Raw genomic sequence first — 27,340 nt, 5'->3', positions numbered from 1 at the left:
CCAAAATCTGATTTCTGACTTGAATCATAATCACACCGTGTTTGTTCACTGGCCAGAGGAGAATGGCCCGCCTGACTGAGCCTGGTTTCTCCCAAGTTTTTTTTTTCTCCATTCTGCCCTGATAGAGTTTGGGTTCCTTGCCACTAACGCCTCTGGCTTGCTTAATTGGGGATACTTAATATTCAACCATATTATTGAATTGACTGCAACTGACACTATTGGAGGAGAACTGAACTGAGCTGGACAATGACCACTGTTTTCTGCAGAACTGCTGTATAGATGAAATTAACTAATTCAATAATTGATGATCTTTACAACGGAACTGAATCAAGTCAAGTCAAGTCACCTTCATTTATATAGCGCTTTTAACAATATAGATAGTTTCAAAGCAGCTTTACAGCGATAATAGGAAACTAAAGTAACAGAGATTGTTTTGGCTTTACTGCAGCTCTAGAATAAAGTTATTGTCCTGCTAAAGTTAGTTTTAATTGATTCACTTCCGTCGCAGTAATAATTAGTTATTAACTTAGGGGCCGCTAACACGACACCGTTCTAACAGAAAACACTTAATGGGATCCGGCCGCTCATTTGCACAAAACAGTGCCTGGTGGCTCGAGACTAAAAACCATGAAATATGTTCCAAGGTACAAGCCTTGAAAAATGTATAATACAGAATCAGTTAAGTTCAGAATCAACACTGAACTGACTTCAGCTGAACAATGACACTTTTCTTTTAGCGCTGCTGTAGAGCCGAAATGAACAGCTTGCATGATTTAATAATTTCCCTGTTATCACTGTAAAGCTGCTTTGAAACAATCTGTATTGTATAAAGCACTTCATAAATAAAGATGAATTGATTCCGCTATGTTAAAGTCAGCATGAAAAGGAAGTTGCAATAGTCTTTTCTTGTATGACGTATTTCCTGTGAAACGGCTTCTCGAACAAGAAATTTTTTTTGTGCGGGGCTTGATTTTGTCCATCAGGAATTGATTGAGTCATTGTGATTTGCTGTTTCTATGATCTCATGTGAGTGACAGTTTGTCCCACCCTGATGAAAGTGCACATCTGGGAGGGGAGGGGAAGTAATTTTGATTGAAGATTACCAGGGCTCATGGATTAAAATAATAATAATGATGTGCACAGATAAATCATTTATGGCCTATTATAAATTCTGCAATATTCCATAAAAACAAGAATAGTATGTTTTTATTTCATGGCTGTTTTAAATTGAAACAGTAAGTTTTATGTTAAGTTTTTGATCAAAAGTCTTTTGGCCATCCATGTTTTTCTAAAGGTCATATATGTATAGCCCACTCACTACACCAGGACAGTATACTTTTGTCCCAGAACCCATGAATTTCAGCACTGGCCTTGCACTGGTGTACGACTCCCAGAAGTTGTTTAGCACCATCCAATCACATTAAAACTCTTAAAAATCAAATTCTTGACATTTTTGTATGCAGTATGCATCAGTCAGTGAATGGACAGTGGGTCAGCTGTGGGTGTGCTGTTTGAGGTACCCATAACCTTGAAAAGTAACCTTAGTACCTTAAAAAGAGTAAGAGTAAAGACTGCCAAGATGCATAAAGTAGGGTCATGAAATCAGAGTAAATTTAAAAAAATAACAACATTATTTTAATCATAGGCAATGTTATGTGTCCATTGGGACTTTGAATAACTGTCCTGCAATAATTGTCAGAAAAGTTCCCAAAAGGTGATTTGCCTTTTGTTATGCACATTGTTAGGCCGGCCTATAACCACTCCTTCCTTTCAAATAATATATTGATAAAAATTGTAATTGCTCTGAATTGACTGGATTTGCTTCATTTTGTCTTAAATGTCTTAAAACATTTTTCAATAGCAAATCACTTTAATAAAATAAAGCATTGGGGAGCCTTTTCACTCCAAACCTCTCCAAACACTTTCAATTCTTTGTTAAAGTTAAAGTATAGAAAAATATTATGAGGATAAAATTTGCCTGCTGTATTATTGCTAGCCAATGATAAATCAAAAGCAATGTGACATTCAATTCCTACAAAGGCTGATCTAGAAAGTCATTTTCTAATACTTACCAATGAATTAGACAATAATTAAAAATGGCATTCTGTTTGAATTATATAACAGTCATAATAATATTTAATAATTAATGTTAATGATCATATTTATTCAAACTATTTAACACAATTTAGGTATCATAGCTGCATGTCATTCAACTGGGTACAACAACCTCAATTTAAAAAGATGAGTAGGCCTAAAATATTTGCCCCCGGTTTCACAGTCAAGTCAAGTCACCTTCATTTATATAGCGCTTTTAACAATATGGACTGTTTCAAAGCAGCTTTACAGTGAAAATAGGATATTAAAGTAACAGAGATTGTTTTGGATTTACAGCAGTTCTAGAATAAAGTTAATGCCCAGCTAAAGTTAGTTTTGATTTATTCACTTCCATCACAACGATCATTAGTTATTAACCTAGGGGCCGCTAACACGACACCGTTCTAACAGAAAACAGAGCTTTAGGACTAGTCCCAGACTAAAATGCATGTTTGAGAAGCTTTAACTAAAAGCAACTTGCACTGACACATCTTAAAATATGCCAGTGCCATTGTTTTGTCTCAAGATGCACACTAGTAATTTTTTTTTCATGTTTATAAAAGCTACTCCTAAATGTCCTAATTAAAGGGTCTAATCCTGGTTTAATCCAAGCCCTGTCTGTGAAACCAGGCCATTAAGGTTTAATATTTAATTGGCGTGTTCGTCGACCCCAGATGGTTCTTGTATAATGACTAAAAATGAATAAATTATTGTAAAGATAGATTGCCCCATATATATATAAGATTGTTGTTATAGAATAAGGTGCTGTTTAATTTTCAACATTTCAATGCAATTCTTAAATCAGTAAATCAAATCAAAATGTAGGCTCATTGTTAAATCAGTTCTTGGCTTTGTTTTTTGCATATTACCTAATAAGTTGAAACACTAATCAAAGTGGGATATTGTTGGTTATTTGATTTCTTTTTAAATAAGAAGCTTAGTTTCAAGCCATTGCATCTAATAACTCAATCATGTTAAGATCAACAATGTAAATCTAGTATAGCTGATAAGATTTTAGTGACTTTTGAAAATTTCCCATTAAAACGGGTGTATTTTCATAACAAATTTGTTCTAATGAGCTAATAAGTCTGTAATGAAACATGTTCAGTAACTAAAAAAATAACACCTGCTATCTGTGAAAATTAAAATTCACTTATTGACACAATTTAACTTTCATTTGATACTGAAAACCTCAACTGACTCAGTCTACAAAACACACCTCTGTTGCGAACAGATATGGCAGACGAGCAAAATTATTTCAAATACATCATCGCTCAGTCCTGTAACTCTTGACGGGACTAGATGAGTTCTTGTAGAGCCGCTGCGAGTATCTTTTTTATCCTTTCTTGCCGAGCCGACTCCCCCTACCTCCTCCTCCGCTTGCAGAATTGTATAAAGAACAAAAATCGGACAGGGGAGGGGGGTTGATACGCTGAAGCTGAAATCGAGAGGCGAACCCAGGAAAGAGGAGTATTTTGTACACGGGACTTTCCCCCCCTTCGTCCCTAAAAAGGAGGGGGAAATGTCATATTTTTAAAAGCGATATTTTTAAAATCAAGGATTACGAATAGGCTTACGCGCCTATCTCTGAGGATATATATTTTAATTCGTTAAAAAATATGGCCGAGAACGTTCTGGACTCTGGCCCGCCTTCAGCCAAGAGGCCTAAACTGTCCTCCCCGGCACTATCTGCCTCAGCCAGCGATGGAAACGGTAAATATTTATTTTGTTTAATTTTCACGATACCGGGATATTTGAATCACCGATTGCTTGTTTTGTATGTACCGTTGCACACTCAAGGCGTTTAAGCGGGGAATGTTTTTTTCCCTCTTAGTTTTGTCACAGGCTAGCAAGCTCAGGCTAGTTTGGGAAGCTAACGACGTCGTATCCGCACGAGACTTAGCTTTAGCTTGTCATTACAGCTAGGTTAGCATTAGCGCTTTTCCGATCGCTGTTGGGATTCACTCACAGCGGCAGACCAACACACGCTGTCCCTAAGCCTGGGTCTGTGCTTGGTGTCAACTGGTGTAAATGTAAAACTGACGGGTGCAATGAAAATCATAATAGTTCTACGGTGGCAATAACAGTAGTGGGATTTGTTGTTTGTTTTCAGTGAAATATCAGTTTCGGTTTGGTTCTCACTTGCAAAGAGTTTGGATCAGTTCTTCAATTAATTACAATGTACTAAGTTTTATACAAAAAATTGTAACAATAACTAGACAAATGGCTTCTGAAAGCTATGTCTTGACATTTCATCAATGCTCCATAATTTACTAACCATCGACATTGATTAACATGAATTAACGTTAGCCTGTTAAACTGTGAGTCAATCAACTTGAAAACTTTCTGACTTCACTCAAACACTGATGTTTTGATAAACTGCCCTTGTGCAACGAGCACAACTCATTGCGTTTTCATTAACATAATCTTATGTTCTCTTTAACGTTAATAAATGCGATTAATATTGCTTAGCTAGCTGGTCAGCTAATAACAGACTGATGCTGAAGGCCCGCACAACAACTCCCTGCCATTGTTAGCTAGATGCATATTAACTCATTCTTCATTATTCTAAGGTCCTGAGTCTTTTTCGTTGGGTTTAGACGAATTCATGAACTCGTTTATGGAGCTTTAATTGACTTAACAATTGTGTGATTTGGAGGATACAAATGTACTTGTGTTGTGTTTTAGTGAGTTCGCTTGCTGGCTCAAACAGCCCTTCGTGCGTCGGTCATTTTTTTTTTTCGAATCTTGATTTCCATTGTTCAGCCATAACAAAACTGACGAACCTGTCTCTTAAAAACAAACCATAAAACATTTAATGCTAGGCGATGCGAATTATAATCATATAGGCGTCCTGTTGTTTCTTATTAAATGTTAAAGCTTCGAGCTATTATACTTGCACGTATCTTTAAAAGCGAACTACGTTCCCTTTGTTGATGTCTCATGTTTTCAACCTTTTGTTCAAAATCGAGTTTGATCCGGTTCTGACACTAAATGGAGTTTATTAAGTTGCACAAATGCATCAGAGTCTTACGTTTTTCATACACAGTATGCCTGGCGTCAAATTGTTTTGTCTGTGGAGTGAATGTGTCGTCTCTATCAAAGCTTCTGCACTTCATTTTAAGACCAGCACAATTTCATGGGCACATTTACCATTTTCACCCGTTTTACCAATGGCTGATTTGTTCGAGGAGACAATGCTATATTTTTCAATAAAGTGTACATACGTGTATGTTAGGAAATTACATGCTGTTCTTGTTTAGTTTTTTTAAAGTTTTTTTTACTTTTCAATGGATGCAAATGCTGATAGCAGTACTTCCTAAAAGAATAATCTAAATAGTGTCTACATGAATACTTCACATCATAATTCAACAACATCTCTCATCTTTGTTTGGCTCTCTGTCAAAACCACAGCCTGTCAGTGTCATTAAATGTAAGTCATTAATAGGCATGCGCCAATGTATCAGCCGATGATCAGGGCCGATTATATCCTGTCAATAAAAGAAATCATGTATGGGTAATCGTATATCCTGACAGGAAATCATATATCCTGTCTATAAAAGAAATCAATAAAAAAAATCTTTTTCAATTGTTTAAGGTGACAATAATGCATTTACAGTTTAAAAAATGGCGACGTTAAAGCTGTAGTTCAAGCCGATTTTTCCCTACACCAAACATTAAATGTAGCATGTCTTCCATCCAATAATCGCAATGAGCTTTGTGCCTTCTTTATTTATTTATAACAAACAAAGTCTCAGCTTTCAAATTATGTCAATTTTATTAGGGCTGTGTGATTAATCATGATTGTTTTTTGATTTTGGCTTCCAACGATTATGAAAACAAGATGATCAAAGTAAAAAACAATTATTGTACCGCTGCCGATGTCTATATTTAATCTTCACAACAATATTATTTAAAAAAGTATTAGTTTATTCAATTTCTATAGGATATTATTTATCCGAATACCACTGTTAGTAAATCTTTCTGAAAAACTTAAAGCACTGTTTATTTAATTTGTCAGTCTTGATTGTAATTAGTTTCTTCGTTCTTATTGCTGACTGTGTTTACTTGTCTTCTGTAATTGTTTTGAGGACCTTTTACTTAGATGCATTAGTTAACCTAGTATTCATTTTTGCGGAAGAATCGATAATTGTGAAATTTCACATATATTTCAAATTACTGATGAAATAAGACTTTGATCATATCACCCACCGGTATTCATGTTAAATAATCGTGATTTCAATATTGACCAAAATAATCGTTATTATGATTTCTGTCATAATCAAGCAGCCCTACATTTTAGCACAAAATTCAATCAATAAATGGCGTTTTGACGCTCTTAAATGTGATGTGATCGATGTAGTGATGACATGTGGCAGCGTGATCTATTCTTTCAATTTAATACAAGTTATACCATGAAAAAACATGCATGAACATAAAGAGATGATGAAAGATACAATAAAACTTACCGAAATGCACCATGTCTCATGTAATCGCTCAATCAGTATTTCAACTGTGGAAAGATGTCAATAAAACAGCTTGTGAACAAGCTGATAGAAATTGTTCACAATCTTCTGTTTGATCTCATTGATTGAATGACAAAGTACCATGTAAAAATTCTTTTGATGGGAGAATTTTTGGAGTCCTTTTTTATCCATTTCAGCTGTCCATGCTCTATATTCATGCACTCTCTTAACGGCCGTTAACACCAAGAACAGTAACTATAAAGATGACTATAACAATAATGATATAGTGTCCACACCAATGTATGATAACATTCTGCTTCTAATAAGTGTGCACCGCAGTTGTTGTCTGCCACTTTAAATGCTCAAGCTTTTTAAAAATCTGTTGCTTTAAAAACCTTGAAAGCTAATCAGACTTTTCATTGTTCATCAGTCAGTCAGTCTTAGATATCAAATTAGGGTAATCTATTTTTTTATGTAACTGGTTTAAAAAAGCTATGGCAGTCTTAAAGAAAAAGAAAGTGATGTCTAACTTGTAAGACTAGTATTAGAGGTTTATGCAAGCAGCCCCAGAGATGTCAAAGAGTTTTACATATTGTTCTCAGACTGACTGTGAATCTATAGAGAGACCAAGGGCCAGATTCATGAAAATCTTCAAAGCAGGAAGTTAAGAAAATTCTTTAGATAAACTCTAAGAAGTTTGTAAGAATGTTCTCCAAATCTTGAAAAATTAAGAAGTTCTAAAATAGTTTTTTAAGAACATCTTAATTTTTTTTCTTAAGAAGAAAATGACAAGCTTTGGTGTTAGTTGATTGAAAGGGTGGTAATGCTGAAGACCCGCGGAATGAAAAAACAGCTCAAAGCCCTTCTTTTTGCGCTGCCTGTAGATTTCCGTAGTTATCATAATAAGCACACAGACCATTTTTTGACTGGCTTGACGGGTATTAATCACTCAGCGTAGTGTTTTTTTTTAATGTGCCGTGTCAAGTTAAAACAGTTAGCCTTTTTTAAAAGAGCCTGTCTCAAGATGCAGCGGTCTTTCCCATCAATTTGCGCTCTTGTCTTTCTTGTGCTCCCTTCAGAGTGAATGAGTCCTGTATCTGTATGTGCTGCCTCGATAGTTTTAGCTAGAATGAACCCATCAAGTTTTTGGAAATACAAAATATTCTTATTTTCTAACTTAAGAAAAAAGATGAGAAAATAGCAGTTAAGAAGAAAGGTATTCTTAAGATTGTTTCGTGAATCCGGCCCCAGGACCAAAAATATGACATAATATTCTCCCATCATTAATCTGGCTTCTAATTTCTCATTTCCTGCTGTAGATTTTGGCTCGCTTTTTGACCTGGAGCATGACCTTCCAGATGAGCTGATCAGTTCCTCAGAGCTGAGTCTAGAAAATGGAGGGGACCTTGGCCAGTTGCATGGCAGTTTGGGTAGTGTGGGCGGGGCCATTGGAGGAGTTGTGTCCAGTGGTCAGGATGCAGCGGCCAAGCACAGGCAGCTCTCAGAACTCCTTCGGCACGGACCCGCACCTGCAGCACCGCAGCAGGGTGCGATGGGCAGCCCAGCAGGAGCCTCAATGGGGCTTTTTGGGAATTTGAAGGCTTCTCCGGGTACCCAGGGCATGGGCCCCCAAGGGCAGCAACATCTTTCCCCACAACAGGCTGCCCTTATGCAACAGCAGCAGATGGCAGGGATGGTGGGCAACATGAACAGGAATATGCTCGGACCTCAGAAAGGCAATGGACAGCAGCAGCCAGGAGGGCCCGTACCGCAGCAGCAAAACATGCTGGGAGCACAGATGATGAACGGATCGCCCAGAATAGGACATCACAACCCGGGCATGGGCAGCAACAGTAACCTGTTGGCAGAGGCTCTTCAGCAGCAGCAGACAGTTGGAGGCCAGGGTGGACTGAGGGCACAGCAACCTGGAGCAATGAACAAGGTAATAACATCATCATCAACATTGGTCCGAAGTGTCGCACACACCTTAAAAAAATGCTTTTAATTTTGCCATGTTGGAACTACTCTGTTAATTTATTAGATAAGCACAATATCATGTTATTAGTATTGGCCCAATATATTTAAGACTAGGGATGCATTATATATCAGCCACCACCATATCGGTATTGGCCGATATATGTTCATTTTAATGTTACTGTTTTGGGTCTGTAAATCTTTTTTACTGTAAAAGAATGTTGTGAATTCTCTGTACACCCGTGTTTTACCGTGTTGTTACTAGGGGTGTCGAAATTAATCGTTTCTACGATGCATCGCGATGCAGACGATGACGATTCGGTTATCGGTTCAGTAATAGACCATAACCGGTTATAATGTACTGACGCTTTTCGGGACGTCATTTGTCACGTATGTGCTTTGTCGTGATACCATACACTGGCAGAGGGAGGTGAGATGTGTGCGCATAATTAAAAATGCTCAAGATACTTTAAAAGCCTACATCTGGACAGACACATTTCGGCTTTTATGAACAACCTGGTAAGCACGACCTGGAGAAGACACGCGCTGTGTGCGCTCATGTCACGCACAAATAGAATAGGCAGGAGGTAATCGCTATATTAACTTGATAAACAATGTTAGCCGTGTTCACCCCGAGCTCTTACGCCTGCCAGAGCCGGACTGCTTTAGAGTAAGAGAATGAGCTTCAACGTCACCCGAATCCGCAGCCAAAACAAATAATCCACCCGCCTCAATATTGTTCTCTGATTTAAGTATTCGCTGCCAGCCGATGGTGAAATTACAATTATTCTGTGTTGTTACGGGTGATTACAAATGATCGTCATCTTCAACAGTGAACTCTCGACGGTTGATGTTGACATTTACACTGATGAATGAGCGCTGCTTTTAAATAAACATTTCTTTAAAACAAAATTGATTTGATAAAATTAAATTTTCTTAATGGCATAAACAGGCCTTTGAAATTCAAACTGGAATGTCACTGTTTCTGTCACTGCGACTTCCCGAACAGACGAACGCACGCGCACGGATCACTTTTAAAGTAAATTTGAAAATTGAGGATGCGGTGCATCGAAATGCATTGTGATACCGAATTGAACTGAATCGATGACATGATAATCGTAACCGAACCGTGAGACCAGTGTAGGTTCACAGCCCTAGTTGTTACGGGAAGAGCGCATCCACAACGGAGTTACACCTTCATGACTAGCACAATCAAGATCGCTTGTGCATTCGGAGCCTTTTGTTTTTTGCAATTGTAAGTTGAAATATGTTTATTTTGTGTATATATATAAAAATAAATAATATATATATATATATATATATATAATATAATATACTATACGCTTATATCTCATATAGGAAGCGTATATATATATATAGCGTATATATCTCATATAGGAAGCGTTTGGTTGTTAATTAACGTGGTAGTAAAGCTCTTACCGGTGATCCATCTTTAGCTAACAGTAATGAACAACGACATAAATAACTATGATTAGTAATGTCATATAACGTAACATCATAAAGACAACACTATTGTAATAAAACGCTGTGAATTCTTTGGGTATAGTTGCCGTGTTTCAGTGCGTTGTTACAGGAAGTGGAAATACACAACAGGAAATACACATTCTGACTAGCATGTAACTTTGTTCAATTTCACTTGTGCATTTGCATCATTTTGTGCAGATATAAGTTGTAATATATAATAATGAATAATACAATAATGCATTTCATTGAGTTAATTATCTCGCTACCAAATCGCTTCAGTTTCCCGGTATTCATTCAGCTCTTCAGCTTCAGCGCACGCAGCTCAAACAGCAATGCTGTTATTTTTAAGCAGTAATATTAATGTTTATTTTGCGTAAATATTGATGCATTGTTAATAATAATTAGCTTTTATTTTTCTCATATTTGTTTAAAATAATTTCATTATTTATGCGCAAGTAATGGTGTCCAATTACTTGTTTGCATTATTTTATTTATTTGCAAGGCAATATTTCTTTTATAATCAAAGTTGGCCATAGGAGTGTAAAATTAATTTTAAAACTTGCACTGGTTCAAAAACTGTATTGTTTATGTTGAAGTACTTGGGACATGGCTTTTAAAGCTATAGTAATACGATGTTAAAAATCGGTCGAGAAAGCCTGAGACGTTAGGGAAGTTTTTAAAAACTCATCCCGCCCCTCCACACACACACCCCTCCCCTCTGAGCTACTTGATACCTCCCACCGGGAAACGAATTGAACAACGTCGCTCAGTCCAGCTGTGATCACCGGTAGTAAACATCGGACACACATCATATGTAAAATTGCCTTTAGACACTTGAACTTAGTTGCTTCATCAACAATTCAATGTCATGTTTGAGTTCACGTCAACGCAAGATTAGCAACACATGAAATGTTCTAAAGTCCCCACCACCATTAGTATAATACTACTAGTATTGCTAAGGTTTTCAGTAATTGTTATTGCAGCACACAGCACATCTTGTTCAACAGAAACCCGCTAGGCCTACTGAAATATATTCAAGGACTTCAAGAAATATAATTACTTTGACCCGTGATAGGCGATGCTAAACGGCTAACATTCCAATGCCGACCGGCAGCATGAGCAAGTTGACAAACTGATAAAAAGCTATTTATGTAACACGTCACACCATAAAAGTATAAATAAATGTTTACCTGCTCAACAAAAAGTCAGCCGTGTCAGCGTCGGTCTTCAGTCCCAGATCTTCCTGAAGCTTCCTCCAACGGTCAATGGTGGACCCTATATTTATCCTACTCAAAGTTCGGCGTTCTTCACATTTTTTTTAAACTCTGCTCGTTCCTCTAATGACTTTCTCTTTCGTCCCAACTTTACTGTAGGGGCAAGCAGGGGACGCTTGCTGCTGTCTTTTTTTTTTTTATCCATTGCTGATATGCTACTTAGCTAGCTACCATAGACTGTCAGCTGCTTACGCGCGCAATTTCATGTCGCAGGAGGGGGGAGATGCGAGCGCCAGGCGGAGTTTTCAAGTGGAGCTGGTAATTGGATGAGAGCAGTTGACCAATGTAAGCTGTCCGGCCGGACAGCTTACATTGGTCAACTTCTCTGCGGCTGTACAGCCAATAGAGTGAATGGAATTTTTCATTCTTTTTTCTATTCATATTGTTAGGATTGTACTATATAACCATAACCAGCATCTAAACGAGGATATTAATAATGAACAATCTTTGAAATCGTATACCATAGCTTTAATGGTGAGACTTTTGTTTTTGTAACCAGGCTCTCCAAAATTATTTGAAGATTTGGATTTAAATTTATCAGCCAATATTGGTTATAGGATTTAAAATATAAAGAATTATCAGTATTGGCCAAAGTTTTCATATAGGTGCTTCTGTACTTTTTAAGGCAAAATAAAATGTATTTTTATATTTACACAACACTACACAAACAAATAAAAACATCGTCATGTCACTCACATGAGATCACAGCAATTACCAAAAGATGACAATCTGACATTGCAATCAGTTCCTGATGGACAGATCAAGTCCCTAGTTCAGGTGTATTCAAACAAAGTTTCAAGAGGTTCAGTTCAGTCTCTATATTTCCTTCACAGCGGACGTCCAGATAATAATTTTAAAAATAAAAAAGTATTATCTGGACCTCCGCTGTGAATGAAGGAATATATATATATATTTCCTTATGGGCCGCAGTAGTGCTTGGTAAAAGAAAAAGAAAAAAACCCTAAATACTCATCAAAGATGAGGATATTGGGTGCCGAGAGCCAAAGCAGTGACATCTGAGAATTAAAAAAAATAAATGTATATTTTATCAGTTGAGCCCAACTGAATGTGTATTAAAAGGTAAGATCAAATGTTTTATCGGTCTGTTCTTTTTACATTTAGATACCAATGTTTGGAAGAAGGCCATGTGACTAATAAAAGATACTGTATGGGTGCTCAGGGTTTTGCCTCTTGAAGTCTGGATCATTTTTATATTTAGCTTAAAATAAGTATCTACTGAAAACATACAAACAACATCGAAAAACAAAATTAAGTAGAAAATTCAAAGTTTTAATGGTCTCTCCATGCCATCTATAAATAATTTCCCCAATTATAACATTGATGAAATGCTCTTAACATGCTGATAAATAGCCCTAATGATAAATGTTGAAACGGTAAAATGGTTCTACAGTTGACATGTTATCTCGCATTCTGGTTGGAACCAAACCGGAGTCTGGAACCGGTCAAATTAATAATTCCTTTCATTTTTTTTTAGCAAACAGAGCGCTGCACAGTAGAGATGTACAGTTTACGGTAAAAAAAAAATGGATGAAAAAGTTTTGATATGATATACCTTAAATGTTTAATAAATTGTATTGTTGTTATTCCTTTGAGAAGTACATTCTTCTGTACAATAGTTATATTTTTCTGTCATCATTTCAACCTTTAAGTTAAACCAACCTTTATGGTGGGTTGTAGTTAAGACCTTTGAATTGCTTTGTGTATCTGACAATATAGTTTTATCAAATGAAATGGTGAAATGCTGAAAAGTACCATTTCAGAGCAGCTCTGGAGATGAAGGTCATATAAAGCATTCTCATATAGAAAGACAGCACACGTTAAAACACCACAAGTGTCACGTGGACTTAAGTATCACACAAAGAGCAAAGATGTGCAGAAAATGCATACTTCGTATTTCAGTAGCGGTTTAATATTAACAGAGACTTAGTTCATATCACAATTTGATTAATTTTACAGCCCTACTCTTGAGTTATTCATTCAAAATTTGCTAAATTATGTGACCTCCATGGAACTTCCATTTGTATGACTGGATTCCGCAATTCTGTCAGCGTTTTCTCACCTTTCATCCAGAGGTTTTTCTTTTCTTGGAAAAGTGTTGTCATCTCCCTCTGTCTGTGTTTTGCAGATGGGGATGAATGCAGGTTCAGGCCCCTATGGAGGCCCATATGGTCAGCCTGCCAGTCAGGGTCTTGGTGTTGCAGGGCTGGCCCCTCAGCTCCAGAACAAAGTAGGTCTGTCCAACAGTCCGGCCCAGTTTAACCTGGACAAGAAACCTCAGCCTATGCAGGGCATACCTGGCATGGTTTGTATTCGTTCAGAGCCTTATATGCAGACATTAGACTTGTTCCTTTTAAAGCAATCACAAGATATCTTAATGTGTGTTAATTTGGGATTTCCACAGCAGGCTTCTCCGCTTTCTCCAGCGGGCGCTGCCGGAGGCTTGGGAGCAGGCGGCATGGTGCCTAACGCCCAAGGAACTCTCGGCCCCGGATCGGGTGCATCAGCCGTGTCTGCAGCAGTGGTGGGAGGTGTTCCTCCAGCGGCCGATCCTGAAAAGCGCAAACTCATACAGCAGCAGCTTGTGCTTTTGCTCCATGCCCACAAGTGCCAGCGGAGGGAGCAGGCCAACGGGGAAGTACGGCAGTGTAACCTGCCCCACTGTCGCACCATGAAGAACGTCCTCAACCACATGACGCACTGCCAGGCTGGCAAATCTTGCCAAGGTGAGTGTATAAACTGCACAGAACTGAAACAGCGCGACACTTTTGTTTCTGTTGTTCTGCCTATATAAACAACATGCTGCTGACTAATATTGGGTTTGTGTTTTTATTGCTTTTTAGTGGCGCACTGTGCCTCTTCCCGACAGATCATCTCTCACTGGAAGAACTGCACGCGGCATGACTGCCCTGTATGTCTACCTTTAAAAAACGCAGGAGACAAGAGGAATCAACAGAGTGAGTGTTTGTATAGATTCAAAACATGTTGTTTCATACACCTCAACCCATCTCACTTTTTCAAACATAGAAAATTACTTTGAAAATATTCTAATAGCAATGACACCACAAAGTTACAATTTCCTTAATGTAGCAGAATTGGACATTGCAACAGTTTTATTACTATTTTCGAATTCCAGCTCTATGGTAACTATCTCTTTTTTTGGTTTATTTCTGCTTTACATGGCTTCAGCTCTGCTAGGCACTGGAAGTGTGGGTTTAAGTTCTTCTTTGGGTAATGTAACTGGTGGTTCGCCCAGTGCCCCTAATCTCAGTACCCAAGGGCAGATAGACCCCAGCTCCATCGAGAGGGCTTACGCGGCTCTGGGCCTCACATACCAGGGAAACCAGGCTTCCCCTCAGCCTGTCCAACAAACACAACGGGCAATGAACACCATGGGTAATGACAGAGGCTTCCGATGTTATTCGAACTATAAGTTTGGGGTCTTTTTTAAAGAAATGAATATTTCTTTTTTAAGCAAGGACACATTGATCAAAAGTGAAAGTTAAGACATTTTGTAATATTACAAAAATCTGTTTCAAATAAAGGTTGTGGTTTTGAACCTTCTATTCATGAAAATATTTAGCAGCGCAACCATTTTCAACATTTGATAATAAGAAATGGTTCTATCAAATCATATTAATATTAGATTTATAGCTGAAGAATCACGTGACACTGAAGACTGGAGTAATGGCTGCTGAAAATTCTAAATTAAAATATATTAAAATTGATAAACCGTTATTTTAAATTGTAATATTATTTATTTCACAATATTACAGTTTTTACTGTATTGCTTATCAAATAATGCCTTGGTGAGCATGAGAGACTTCTTTTTAAAATATAAAATATTACCAACCCCAGTTTTGTTTAGACTTGTAGTGGTGTCTCTTCTCATGACCTTTCTTGTTACAGGAGCGAATTCAATGGGAGTAAATGGGGCCGTGGGTGGTCAGTCTCAGAATCAGCAATCTAACCTTCTCCAGGATACAATGCTGCATCTGAACATGAACTCACAGAGGTAAACAAACCCTTCGGTACATCTCACGTAACTAGTCACCATTCTATTCTCTGCGTTTAGGGGGTCTTAAAATCTCACAGTAACACTAATCCGCTGCAGCAAGCGTCTGTCCGTTTTAATAAGTTCATATTCAAACATAGAGTGGTCCTTATTTGTTTCTATCACCTTTCACCAGTCTGATGAATGACAATGCTGTGGGCGGTGTGGGGTGTATGCCTATGGCCAACCCAGCTGCCAGTGCTGGCATGAGGAAGAATTGGCACGAGGACATAACCCAGGATCTACGCAACCACCTGGTCCACAAACTGTAAGTTGGAAATTATGAAAGAAGTTACAGTAACATATGTCTTTTGTTATTAGTCACCTTTTATAGTGCAAGATCTTTAAAACAAGTACTTGATTAGTTATTTATTTATTATAACTGCCCACCAAGCATGTTGATTAATATTCATTTCGGTGTCCCTTGCTGTTGTCCTCTTTCTTCAGAGTCCAAGCCATTTTTCCCACCCCAGACCCAGCTGCACTGAAGGACCGGCGGATGGAGAATCTTGTGGCCTATGCGCGTAAAGTCGAGGGGGATATGTATGAGTCTGCCAACAGCAGGGTGAGTATATTGTCTTGTCTGTTAATGATTTGTCTTTTATCATAATCCCTGGTTTATAAGTCACTATCACACTTCTCAGGCGGAGTATTATCACCTGCTGGCAGAGAAGATCTACAAGATCCAAAAGGAACTGGAAGAGAAGCGAAGGACACGGTTACAGAAGCAGGGCATGATGCCTACTCAGCAAGGGCCCCCTGGGATTGGTCAGCCAGGGCCACCCACAGGACTGCCTACTAGTGAGTACTCGTCCACGAAAGTTGCCCCCCCATAGTAGAGCTATAACCATAGATTTTTACAAGTTATGGGGTGGACGTATCACGTATCTTGTAATTGGAGGTTACAAGAAAAATACCATCAATAACATTTTAAAAATCAAATTCACATAACCAAATTTACTCATCAAAACCCTATGTAAGCATTCGTTGTTTAGAACAAATTCAAACAGAACAGTAAATAGCTGTGTTTCCACTGTCGGGCCAAAAGCGAGTGTGCTAGTGCGTGCCAGGGCCAGTTGCGTTTCCACTGTCACTTCCGGGGCTTGATCGAGCTTCATCTGGGTTTCCTTGTGGTCAACGGTCAGGGGTTTTTGGTCCGCCGATTACCTTGGTCCAAAGTGAGCCCACTGGGTCTTGAGGAGTGGTTTACCTCAAAAGAAGGTCAATAACGCTGTTCATTTCCCATGTTATGGCTACTAGCAACCTTCAACATTTAAGACATTTTAAACCATTTTCAGCTCAACTGAAACACCAGCGAGTGTTTGAAATAACTTCCTTGTGATCTGATGGGGATTCTGATCACTTTATGAGGCAGAATATATTTATATGCGATGCTAAAGGCTACTTATGCTAACCATTGTAATAATAAATACACATATGTTTATGGAAAATACCAGAGACTGCTTGAATAGCATAGACAACTCGTATATGATTATAATCCTGTATTTATTTTTATTAGGTTTCATGGTTTATCTCTCTTCCATGTGCTTTTGTTGATACTGGATTAATGCATCCTCATTCGCATGTATCCGCATGTTTAACTCGTATAACTCATAACTCCTGTTTTCTTCTCTGTTGATCTGACTGAAAGGATAACAGTTATAGGGAGATGGCAGAGATCGCTCAAACCTCTGATCACATAATTTTGTGAAAAATTAATAGAAATGCTCACTCTTTCTAAAGAAATGTGATGTAAACATGATATTTTATGAATATTTTTCTAAATGTGTGAGCCTTTGGCCTTAATGGAGTTGTTTTGTGCATTCTTGTGATCAAAAATAAATGGAAGCGGGTGCAACCAAATAGGTATGTGTTCTCTTTTTATGTGAAATGGTAAATAGCATGATTGATGTACACTCTTGACTCAAATCAATAAACTACTTTCACTGTAAAATTTTTAATTGCAAAACATTGGTCAAATATCAATGTTGGAATCTTAAGTCTTCAAGCAAAAACCAAACTTTCACTTCTGTCATGCTCATTTTTAAATCTAGCTAGGTTTCAGTCAGGTGGTGAAATGGTGGGGTTGTGTGACGTCATTCTATGGAGGCGTGTTAAGGGCGGATTGTAGGGAAGCGTTGTTGATATACTGGCCCGACTGGAAAAGCAACTTGATTTTTGGTCTCGGTGCTTGAGGTCCGAGACTATTGGCTCTGACTGGCAAATTGTTAGCCCTGGTTCACGCTGGCCCGACAGTGGAAAAGCGGCTAATGTCAAAATTGTATTAGATCTCTGCTTTTTCATGGGGTGTGTGCAGGCTTTTTAATGCAGCAGGCTACTAATACGTCAAACTTCATTAAAAATTAAATCTTAATAACTATAATGTATTTTCTCCTTGCAATAAAATAAACTATAGAAAATGTGAATTATTTAGGCTACATGTTTAGTTGTAGACTTTGTCAATGTTGTGACCACATTATTTAATATTTGTCACAAATAAAAACATTTGAAATGTATATTTAATTAAAAAGAAATTCCAATGCTTTATTCTTTATCTTTCATTTTTATTAGTGTTTATTTTAATTGATCATTAATGACAACTTGAATATAAACTTATTTGCTAAATATTTGCTCTTAACTGGAAGACAGTGTTAATGCTGTACCATTCTAAGTGAAATAGTGAAATAAGAGACATTATTTGACAGATATTATTGTCAAAATAATGGCAAATTGCAACATTACAATACATTTTCTACATTCCATTAGAGACTTTTTTGCACTGTACCACAGCTGACAAAACCTTCTGAAGGAGCTCAATGTATCTGTTGCAAGCAGTTTTTGCGATCGCACAAGAAAGTCGTAATGGCTTGAAGAAGCTTGTCTTTAAAACTCTAAATTATTGTTTTGTGAATCACTCAAGATTAACAGAATTTCAAATGTCAAAATAAATCTGTGCATTAAACAAATTGGTGTTAGGTGAATATGTTTATGTAGATTTACTATAGTCTCTAGTCACTGTCAACTTAGAACAAAAATGTTTAGATACATTTTATGACGTGAGCATGTTGCATTTCTTATGTGAATGATAAATATATCAGTTAAATCTGTATATGTTTTAATAATTGTTTTAATCATAAATAATCTCAGTTAATAAGTAGCTGGAGTAGGCTATTTAGAGGTTAATCATTAAAACTAAAATAAAAATGTAATAATAACTAAATAGTTTTGCTTTAAATTCAGGAGTCAACATCTGAAGTGGGTTTTAACCTTTCATCAAAGTTATACATGAATTTTTAACAATACCCATTCTTGTCTTAGGACAACTTTGATAAACTTTTTTGATCCACTTCAAATGTTGACTTCTGTATATATTAAAAAAAAAAATACAAAAAATGTAAGATGCTAAAACTGAAATTCGGTTGAAAACCGAAAATTATATAAAAATAAAGCTAATTTAAAGGTTAATTTTACATAAAGTCTTAAAGTTTTTTTAGGCTACTTATTTATTACAGGTTTGCATATAGAGTTTAGTGTTTGTATTCCCTGTGTGCTTTGATGCAAAATGAGGAAAACTGAATCTTATTCTTGCTGCATTTTTTAAATTTGTATTGCTAAAGAAACTGAAGTGTTGCTGCATACAATTAAAAGCATCATGACAAATTAAGAAGTTTTTTGTCTCCCTCACTGACAAGCCTTTTGATGTTTCCTACCCAAACTTCCGGCCCTAATAGGACATATGTCAACAGAACAAAACTGCGATTAAGTGATTTCATAGACTTTACTTGTTTATTTATTTTTTTGCCCCCCTACCTGTAGATGTTCCTCTCTCAGATCATTCGATGGTGCGGCCTGCTGGTCCAAACCAGATGATGAACAGGATGCAGAATGCCCCTGGTGTGTATATCTCACATAGGCACACATATGTATGCATGTGTATGTATGTATATATATATATATATATATATACACACACACACACACACACATATTTGTATGTTTACTGAGTTATTATACATTTTTTGTCAGTCATTTATTTTTATTTTTTAAAGAAATTGATTCAATCAAACTGCAGAGTTTTTGTTCAAGTGCTGAATTCTGCTCACTCTCGCGAAACCTCTCATTATAAAACAAAGCGATGATGTAAGTAAGAAACTCATTATGCAGTATATATAGACCACTTTATTGATTTTTAATAGAACGTTGTGAGATTGCAAACTGAGATGAGTGACAGCTTTTTAGTGATTGAAAAGTGAGCGCTCTTTCACACTTTCGAGGCTATATAGCTATAATCCATTGAATAAAAGTATTGGTTTTTTTATGCTGCTAAGAGGACTGATGGCCAATTACTCGCTGAAAGTTTTTGGAAGTGACATCTACATATAAATGCAGGATTCACTCTCGAAATTGCAATTGGCATAGTGATAACTATAGTAGGGCTGCAACAACTAATCGATAAAATCGATTATAATCGATTATGAAAATCGTTGTCAACGAATGTCATTATCGATTAGTTGGTCTGCTTACGTCACGGGGAGCGTTTACTGGTACGCACACACACGCAAGGTCTCTCTCCCTCAGGCGCTCTGCCGAGCGCGCGCGCTACACGGTTTGGAGCAGTCTCTTCTGTCTCGCATGCGCGCTCTTGCTTGCGCGCTCTAGATTTCGGGAGTTTGAACTAATTCGCGGGCATCAGGGAGCCGCAATCAATATGCGGGAGACTCCCGGGACTTCCGGGATGTCTGTATTTTGTCTCGAGCATCAGGTTGTGCAATCAGTTCGCTCGCAACGTAAGTGATGGATTAAAATAGCGCTACCGCAGAAATAGGTTAAATTAAAACGGTGTTTACAAAGTGAAGCACTAAATATAAAGGCAATTAATAACAACAGCAGTAAAATATTGTTTTTTAGTCACTGTACTCAGTGGTTTTCAGCGAATGCTTGTGCACTAATGCATAATTTCTCCTGTCCTTTACTCAAGCCTGTTAGCTTGCTGGGTAACGTTACCTCCATTCCGTTCTCTTTTTATAGCATTTGTCTACTAAGTTTTAATTGTTTTTCAAACGCGATCTACTGCGGCTCTACGTTCACACAATTGTTTTCAGTCTTTCTATATTTATTTAATCAATTTATCCTTATATTATATTCTTTTATATATTATATATATAATATATATTATATTCTTTATCCTTATATTCCTTATATATAATTAATTTTTAATAAAAATTAAATGAATTATATATTTTAGATGTTTTTAGTTTGTTTTTAGTTCAGATATTCACATCTGAACAACATGTCTGTGTACATTTGTTTTAACAAAAATTGTGTTAAAACATAATATGTTGGATATCATTTTTTTAACAATAATCATGTTTGTCAACTTGCCATCAGCAATTATCATTAAAAACAATGCAAATATTGATATTAGTAAAACTCAATGTGTGGCTTTTGCACTTTTTAAAGTACACTTTTACACATAAATACCCTGATTTACGGTTTTTAGTTATAATAAATAAAAAAATCTAATTTAATTTCTATCCGATTAATCGAAAAAATAATCGTCCGATTAATCGATTATCAAAATAATCGTTAGTTGCAGCCCTAAACTATAGCATGGGACAAAGATATGTAATGTCAAAATAGATACGCGCAATGTAAATGCTGACTAATAGATTATAATATATGGTAATAGACCAATATATTGCTATTCTTGTTATTGTGGAGCCATTGCTTATTAGGCCTACATCTGCACGTTACTAGAACACGCACTCATTTCAGATACTCTCAGTGATTTGATTCTTAATTGTCCATCTGACATTAAAATTAAAATGTATGGCTGCAAATCCATTAAAATAATTTACAACAACTGCAAACAACTGATGAATTGTGATTATCACAACATATTGTTTATTATGTTGCATAAATCTCAATTTTAACAATGAAAAGTAATATATAGACATTGTGCAACAAGAATGTGCATAGTTCTAAACCACTGTCTTTACATGATATAACTTGAACATAACTTGGTTAGTTTCTATTAATATCGAAGGCTATATGCTTAATATGTAGATCTGTTTTGACACATTTTGTATCGTGGGGGTCTCTGCTCCATGTCTTTATTGCCTAAGGGCTCAATGCCCTGAAATGCGTTGAAGACCCCCTTTTTTAAAAAAATTTTTTTACTTTTTTTTTTTTTTTTTACAATATTACAGTTTTACTGTATTTTTTTAATCAAATAAATTCAGCCTTGGTAAGCATAAAATACTTCTTTCAAAAACATTTAAAAATCTTACCGCCTTCAAATTTTGAATGGTAGTGTATATGTACATATGTATTAAGTCTCTCTTCTGCTCTGTGCTTTGCAGGCATGAATCCGTTTGGGAATCATATGGGAATGCAGTCCATGGGCCAGAGATCTACACCTCCTCTTCCACTCAACACGACTGTTAACCAGGTTATTACTGTGACTAGAAATGAGAGCTTTTGTACTTTTTTTATTTATTACTCCATAGTAGTTCGTGGAAGATTGTTTTAAGTGTGCACAAATTATATCTTCTAAATGCTGAATGTTTTGACTGTATTTCAGGGAAGCATGGGCACTGGGAGGATGCCACAACCGAATGTTGCACAGATGCAAAATCAGTACATGCAACCTGGACAGTTTCAAGTTTCAAGTCCTGTTCTTGGTGCTGGATCTGTTGACATGGCACACCAAGGAAATGATAGCGTAAGGGAGTATAGATTTTCTCTGAATTGTATTACTTTTACTTCATCCTATCTGTAATAATAATCATGTTCTTAATGCAATAAGAATTCATAATTTGATGGTACGTTGAGAAAACACTACTGTTACTACTACTACTACTACTTTATTTTTTGTATACATGATGTGGTCCTGGTTTTGTCATTAAAAGTTCTAGAGCTGTAATGCATCATATATGATATTACTTCAGAACTGCTTCATGAATGTATTCTCAATGTTTGCTCTTTTTAATTTGACAGCAGGGGCAAATGCCTACTTTATCATCTTTACAAGTCGGCAGTCCTTTAGCCCAGCCTGGGTCTGCTGGAGGAGCAGGCAGCGGGTCCTCGGGTCCCAACAGCATAAGTGGGGTTCCTCCAGCGTCCACCCCAACACAGTCCATCAACCTCCCCCACTGCCCGGCCGTCCACCAGAATTCTCCTTCCCCAGCACATAGCCGTACACCCACGCCCACTCCCCGCTCTCAAACACCCCAGCCCCATACACCCGGTCTGCCCCAGTTAGCCCCGGCCGGCAGTCAGCAGCAGTTACATCCGCCCAGCAGTTCTGACAATGCCATTCAACCACAGCAGCAGACATTAGGAGGAACTCCTCCCGCTGTTTCTCAAAGTTGCCTCTCCACACCAAATGGCAGCCAGCATCCCCGCACTCCAGTGAGTACTATTGCTCTATATACAACAAAAATATAAATGCACACGTAGAATGGTCCTAAATGTGAACGCACAACCATTTCTGAGGTGTTCCTATGAGCGATTTATAAAGCATCCATACACACCAAAAATATACTAGAATGCATCCCACTTTATAAATTGCAGTTCATCTTCAATTCAAAAGCGATGTGAACGTGCATCAACTCCACTTATATGTATGTCTACACACATGTCGTTAATTTGCACATAGAAGAATAATAATAAGAAAAAGTCTTTTCATCTTTACATTTGAATAAACATTGTTGGATTATTTGAATTACTCATATATATGTACAAAAAGTCTGTACACATGCTCTTCAGTTGGTGTATGCAAAAGAACATTTTCACGTCACTTTTGCCTGTTATAAATCCTAATTTGTTCCTCACTTTTGACAGGATGAGATCCATGGAATTTAGGATCAAATCCAATTACATGTACATTTGAAAATTGATTAAAAGATCTGTGAGGTTTCAAAGATGTTCTTATTAATGCTGATCGTATTTATTTAGACTGTATTGCGTTTTCACTTGTGGTCTTAGATTTTGGATCCTTCTATACACTTAGTTTTTTACCTTTTTGTCTCTTTTTGTCTATTCTTTTTTCAGTTGTCTCATAAGGGTTCGCTGCCAGTGGACGGCCAGGCTGCTACCCCTGCCTCCGTCAGCAGTGCAGATGGATCATTTCAGCAGGGTCCTTCAGACTCCACAACCCCCTTTGAGCCCAAGGTGGAGGTCAAGCAGAAAGATGAGGATGATGAGGATGAGGATGAAGAAGCCATGGTGGGAGGAAGAACTGGAAAGCAGGAAGACATTAAATCTGAGGAAAAGCCTGAGGTAAGATCCAGAAGTTGTATTTTCAGTAAATAAGAATTAAAGTCTGAATTGTGTTGATTATCTGACAGTCAGACATGTTGTTATTAGTAACAGGGCTCAACAATAACGGAACAGAAAAATACACACAACAAAGCTGTTAACTGAACGTAAACAGATGAGAAAGAAAACATGTGTAACAGTATATTGTATCCGTGCATTTTGGTCTTAAAGTAACAGCAGCCTAATATTCCTGCTGCTGTCTGTCATTAATGTTAATCAAACAAAATACAAAGAGAAAATCACTCACTGATCTTGACTAAACTACATTTGTAGCTTTAACAAGGATTAATCTATATTTAATTCATACGGTGAAGATTATGTAATGTTATTTTACATTTGATTATTCATTTTCTGTACTTGAATGCTGTTAGACTTACCAGAAAAACTTAAAGCACGGATTATTTCACTTGTATCTTTGTTCTGTTGTATTTATTTGAGCTGTTGCTTGTAATTGGTTTACTTGTTTTTATTTTATTACTGAATACTCACTTGTCTTCAACAACCCTCTACAATGTGAGTAAATCACTTGAATATAAGACCAAATTTCACATTAGGCAAGTAAAAATTGTCTTTAATTATCAAAATGGCTAGTAAATTGTACGATTTCACTTACCTGTGATTGAGTTAGATGCAAACAATACATTTAGCGCAGATATGATGTCATTGTCTGCTGAGCTTGCCCTCTGTCTATTTACCTTACAAACGTACTCAACGTGAGAGAAAGAGAGGCTTTTACACATACACTTTTTAATGTTAATCAAACCACAAAATACTCACTGCAAAAATAGTCACTGCTATTGACTGAATAACGTTTGTTACTTTAATAAGGATTAATCTACATTTAATTTATACAGTGAGGACTATGCAGTGTTTTTACATTACTTTATTCAATTTCTGTACCTAATCAGCCTGTAATCTGTATCTAACTACTGTTAGATCTTCCTGAAAAACCTGAAAAGCACTGTTAATTTGTTTTGTATCTCTGCTCTGTTTATTTGAGCTATTGCTTGTAGTTTGATTATTTGTTCTTATTTCATTACAGTCTGTTTACTTGTCTTTACTGTACTTCTTGTGTTTATATAGAATTGTTTCATTTGCATTGTTGCATTCCTTGTAAAAAGTCTGGCGAGTAAAATAAAAAGTGATCTAGCCAATGGTGACTCGAGCTTCAGTGTGTCCGTAGAGGGTTGTTCAATAATATGAACTTTATATTAGTTAGGCTAGTAGTTTTTTCTGGGGTATCGAAATTGAAATCGATTTGGAATTGTGAAATGTCACCAGTATCTAACATTTTTGGTGGCTTATTTATTAGAATACAGTGTTACATTGGTCAAAACAACAACATTTCTTTTGGTGGAGAAAGTAAAAATTTTAACCACAGTAGAAAAAGATCCTTGGACCCTGTAGATGATCTTAAAATCATTCCATATGAATTGACTGCTTTCTTTTATCAGATTAAGAAAGAGGAGCCATTGAGTGGTGGTGGGCCAATGGAGACATCTTCCACTGCAGCTGGAGAGGACAAAAAGCCAGTAATAAAGGCTGAGCCTAAAGAAGAGGAAGAGGCTTCAGGGTCCACAGTTACCCACAGTTCACCTTCTGGAGTCCCCAACAAAAAGAAAAGTATGATCAGACTCCACTTGGGTATTTTAGCTGCTAGGGTTGGCTTCAGTACAAAACCAACTGCTGGTTCCTTGGTAATGATACTATTGAATAAAAATATAATAGGCAACAATTTAACAGCCATGCAACATATTTAATGAATCTCACACATCAATGAATACGTTTTACTGTCTATTTGACTACAGATGACTTTGTAATTTGATGCTTGTGCTTATATTGCTGCCATCACCAATGACTGAAATGTCAAACAGGGCAAATGTTTTAACTAGAGAATTGTTTTTTAGCCATTTGAAATATTTTCTTGTGTGCCACAGGTTAAGTACCTCTGGATTACACTGAATAGCTTAAATATTCACTGTCGTGTGCTTTTGTCAAAGAATTTAAGAATTGATGTAATAATTCTGTGTATCTTGCTTGCTTTTTCATCAGTTTTTAAACCAGAAGAGCTGAGGCAGGCCCTGATGCCCACACTAGAGTCCCTTTACCGCCAGGACCCCGAGTCTCTGCCCTTCCGCCAGCCTGTGGACCCTTTAGTGCTGGGAATACCAGTACGTGTGCTGTCTGGTGCACAGCCACCTTAATATAATGCTGTTTTTGGTTAAACATACATAACCGTACTAATAATATACCCTACCATTCAAAAGATTTTACAAATATTTTAAAGGTCTCTTATGCTCACCAAGGCTGCATTCATTTGATCAAAAATACAGTAAAAACAGTAATATTGTGACATTATTATAAATTTAATTTAGTTTCCCATGTTACATATATTTTCAAATGTAATTTATTCTGATGATCGCAAAGCTGAATTTTCAGCAACCATATTCCAGTTTTCAGTGTCACATGATCCTTCTGAAATCATTCTAATATACTGAGTTGGTATTCAAGAAACATGTCTTATATTATCAATGATGAATACAGTTGTGAAGCTTTTTTTCAGGATTCTTTGATCAATATAAAGTCTAAATAACAACATTTATTTGATATAGAAATATTTTGTAACATTATCAATGTTTAATGCGTCCTCGCTGAATAAAAGTATTAATTTCTTTTAATACTTTCCTCCCAAACTTTTGAATGGTAGTATATATATTTTCCGTCGATCGTGTATAAAATTGGGAATGTTCATAATTTTTCCGATATCAATTTTCTATTTATTAAGGTCATTCTCTCATTTATGTAAATGTACGATTCTACTGAACTGATATTTAACGTTGTCACTTTTGGCAAATCACAGGACTATTTTGACATTGTGAGGAATCCTATGGACTTGTCTACTATAAAACGGAAGCTCGACACGGGCCAGTACCAAGAACCGTGGCAGTACGTGGATGACATCTGGCTCATGTTTAACAACGCCTGGCTGTATAACCGCAAGACATCTCGAGTATACAAGTACTGCTCTAAGCTGGCGGAAGTGTTTGAGCAGGAGATCGACCCGGTCATGCAGAGCCTTGGCTACTGTTGTGGGAGAAAGGTAAAACAGAGGGTGCAAGAGTGTTAGCACACATTGAAATGTCCTTCTAATATGGTGCCTGTTTTATAAATCAATACTTTCCTTAATTTTTTATAGCATAAGCGACGCGTTGAGCTAACCAAATTAGCTTTCTCATCTAAAAAGTTAGTCATAATATGGGATTTTGTGTCATAGCACAGATCAAGTACATATTGATATGAAAGACCTGAAGTTGATCTGATTTTACAAATACAGGCATTTGTCAGTGTTCTCTGCATTTTCACCATGTCCACCAAATGTTTTTTGTTTTCTCTCACAGTTTGAGTTTTCTCCCCAAACTCTGTGCTGCTATGGGAAGCAGCTATGCACTATACCCCGAGATGCTGCTTACTTTAGTTATCAGAACAGGTAAGGAACTTACGACTGAGGCCAACATCAATGGACAAGCAAGCATAAATAATCATAACATGGGTTGTTCAGATATATATTACATATGCATGTGAAACAGCTGTTTTTCCATTGTACCTGGCCACATAAAGTGAAGTGACTTGCACCACGGTTGATAAAGAGTGTC

The 27,340-nt window shown here is 36.9% G+C and overlaps 1 protein-coding gene across 4 annotated transcripts in view; it reads left to right on the top strand.

Annotated features, from left to right (window-relative positions):
- Positions 1-3,366: 3,366 nt before the first annotated feature.
- Positions 3,367-27,340, top strand: part of ep300a (EP300 lysine acetyltransferase a) — a 35,586-nt gene continuing 11,612 nt past the window's right edge. For 2 of the 4 annotated variants that reach the window (XM_077201038.1, XM_077201036.1), the window contains exons 1-19: positions 3,367-3,807; positions 7,880-8,502; positions 13,440-13,616; positions 13,716-14,037; positions 14,155-14,268; positions 14,501-14,707; positions 15,221-15,326; positions 15,502-15,633; positions 15,813-15,930; positions 16,010-16,166; positions 19,182-19,259; positions 21,728-21,816; positions 21,949-22,089; positions 22,365-22,778; positions 23,421-23,648; positions 25,142-25,310; positions 25,740-25,858; positions 26,548-26,787; positions 27,086-27,174. In XM_077201038.1, coding sequence (XP_077057153.1) covers positions 3,714-3,807; positions 7,880-8,502; positions 13,440-13,616; positions 13,716-14,037; positions 14,155-14,268; positions 14,501-14,707; positions 15,221-15,326; positions 15,502-15,633; positions 15,813-15,930; positions 16,010-16,166; positions 19,182-19,259; positions 21,728-21,816; positions 21,949-22,089; positions 22,365-22,778; positions 23,421-23,648; positions 25,142-25,310; positions 25,740-25,858; positions 26,548-26,787; positions 27,086-27,174 — 3,617 coding nt within the window. In that variant the 5' untranslated portion in view covers positions 3,367-3,713. The remainder of the gene's footprint in view (positions 3,808-7,879; positions 8,503-13,439; positions 13,617-13,715; positions 14,038-14,154; positions 14,269-14,500; positions 14,708-15,220; positions 15,327-15,501; positions 15,634-15,812; positions 15,931-16,009; positions 16,167-19,181; positions 19,260-21,727; positions 21,817-21,948; positions 22,090-22,364; positions 22,779-23,420; positions 23,649-25,141; positions 25,311-25,739; positions 25,859-26,547; positions 26,788-27,085; positions 27,175-27,340) is intronic. The other 2 variants (XM_077201039.1, XM_077201037.1) reach the window with 1 other exon arrangement.

The sequence above is a fragment of the Siphateles boraxobius genome, unplaced genomic scaffold (genome assembly GCF_051911475.1).
Source record: "Siphateles boraxobius isolate OS27281-9 unplaced genomic scaffold, OSU_SipBor_1 46, whole genome shotgun sequence".
Taxonomy (NCBI): domain Eukaryota; kingdom Metazoa; phylum Chordata; class Actinopteri; order Cypriniformes; family Leuciscidae; genus Siphateles; species Siphateles boraxobius.
The sequence above is the reverse complement of the archived record's forward strand: the minus strand, read 5'-3'. Positions and strand labels throughout refer to the sequence as shown.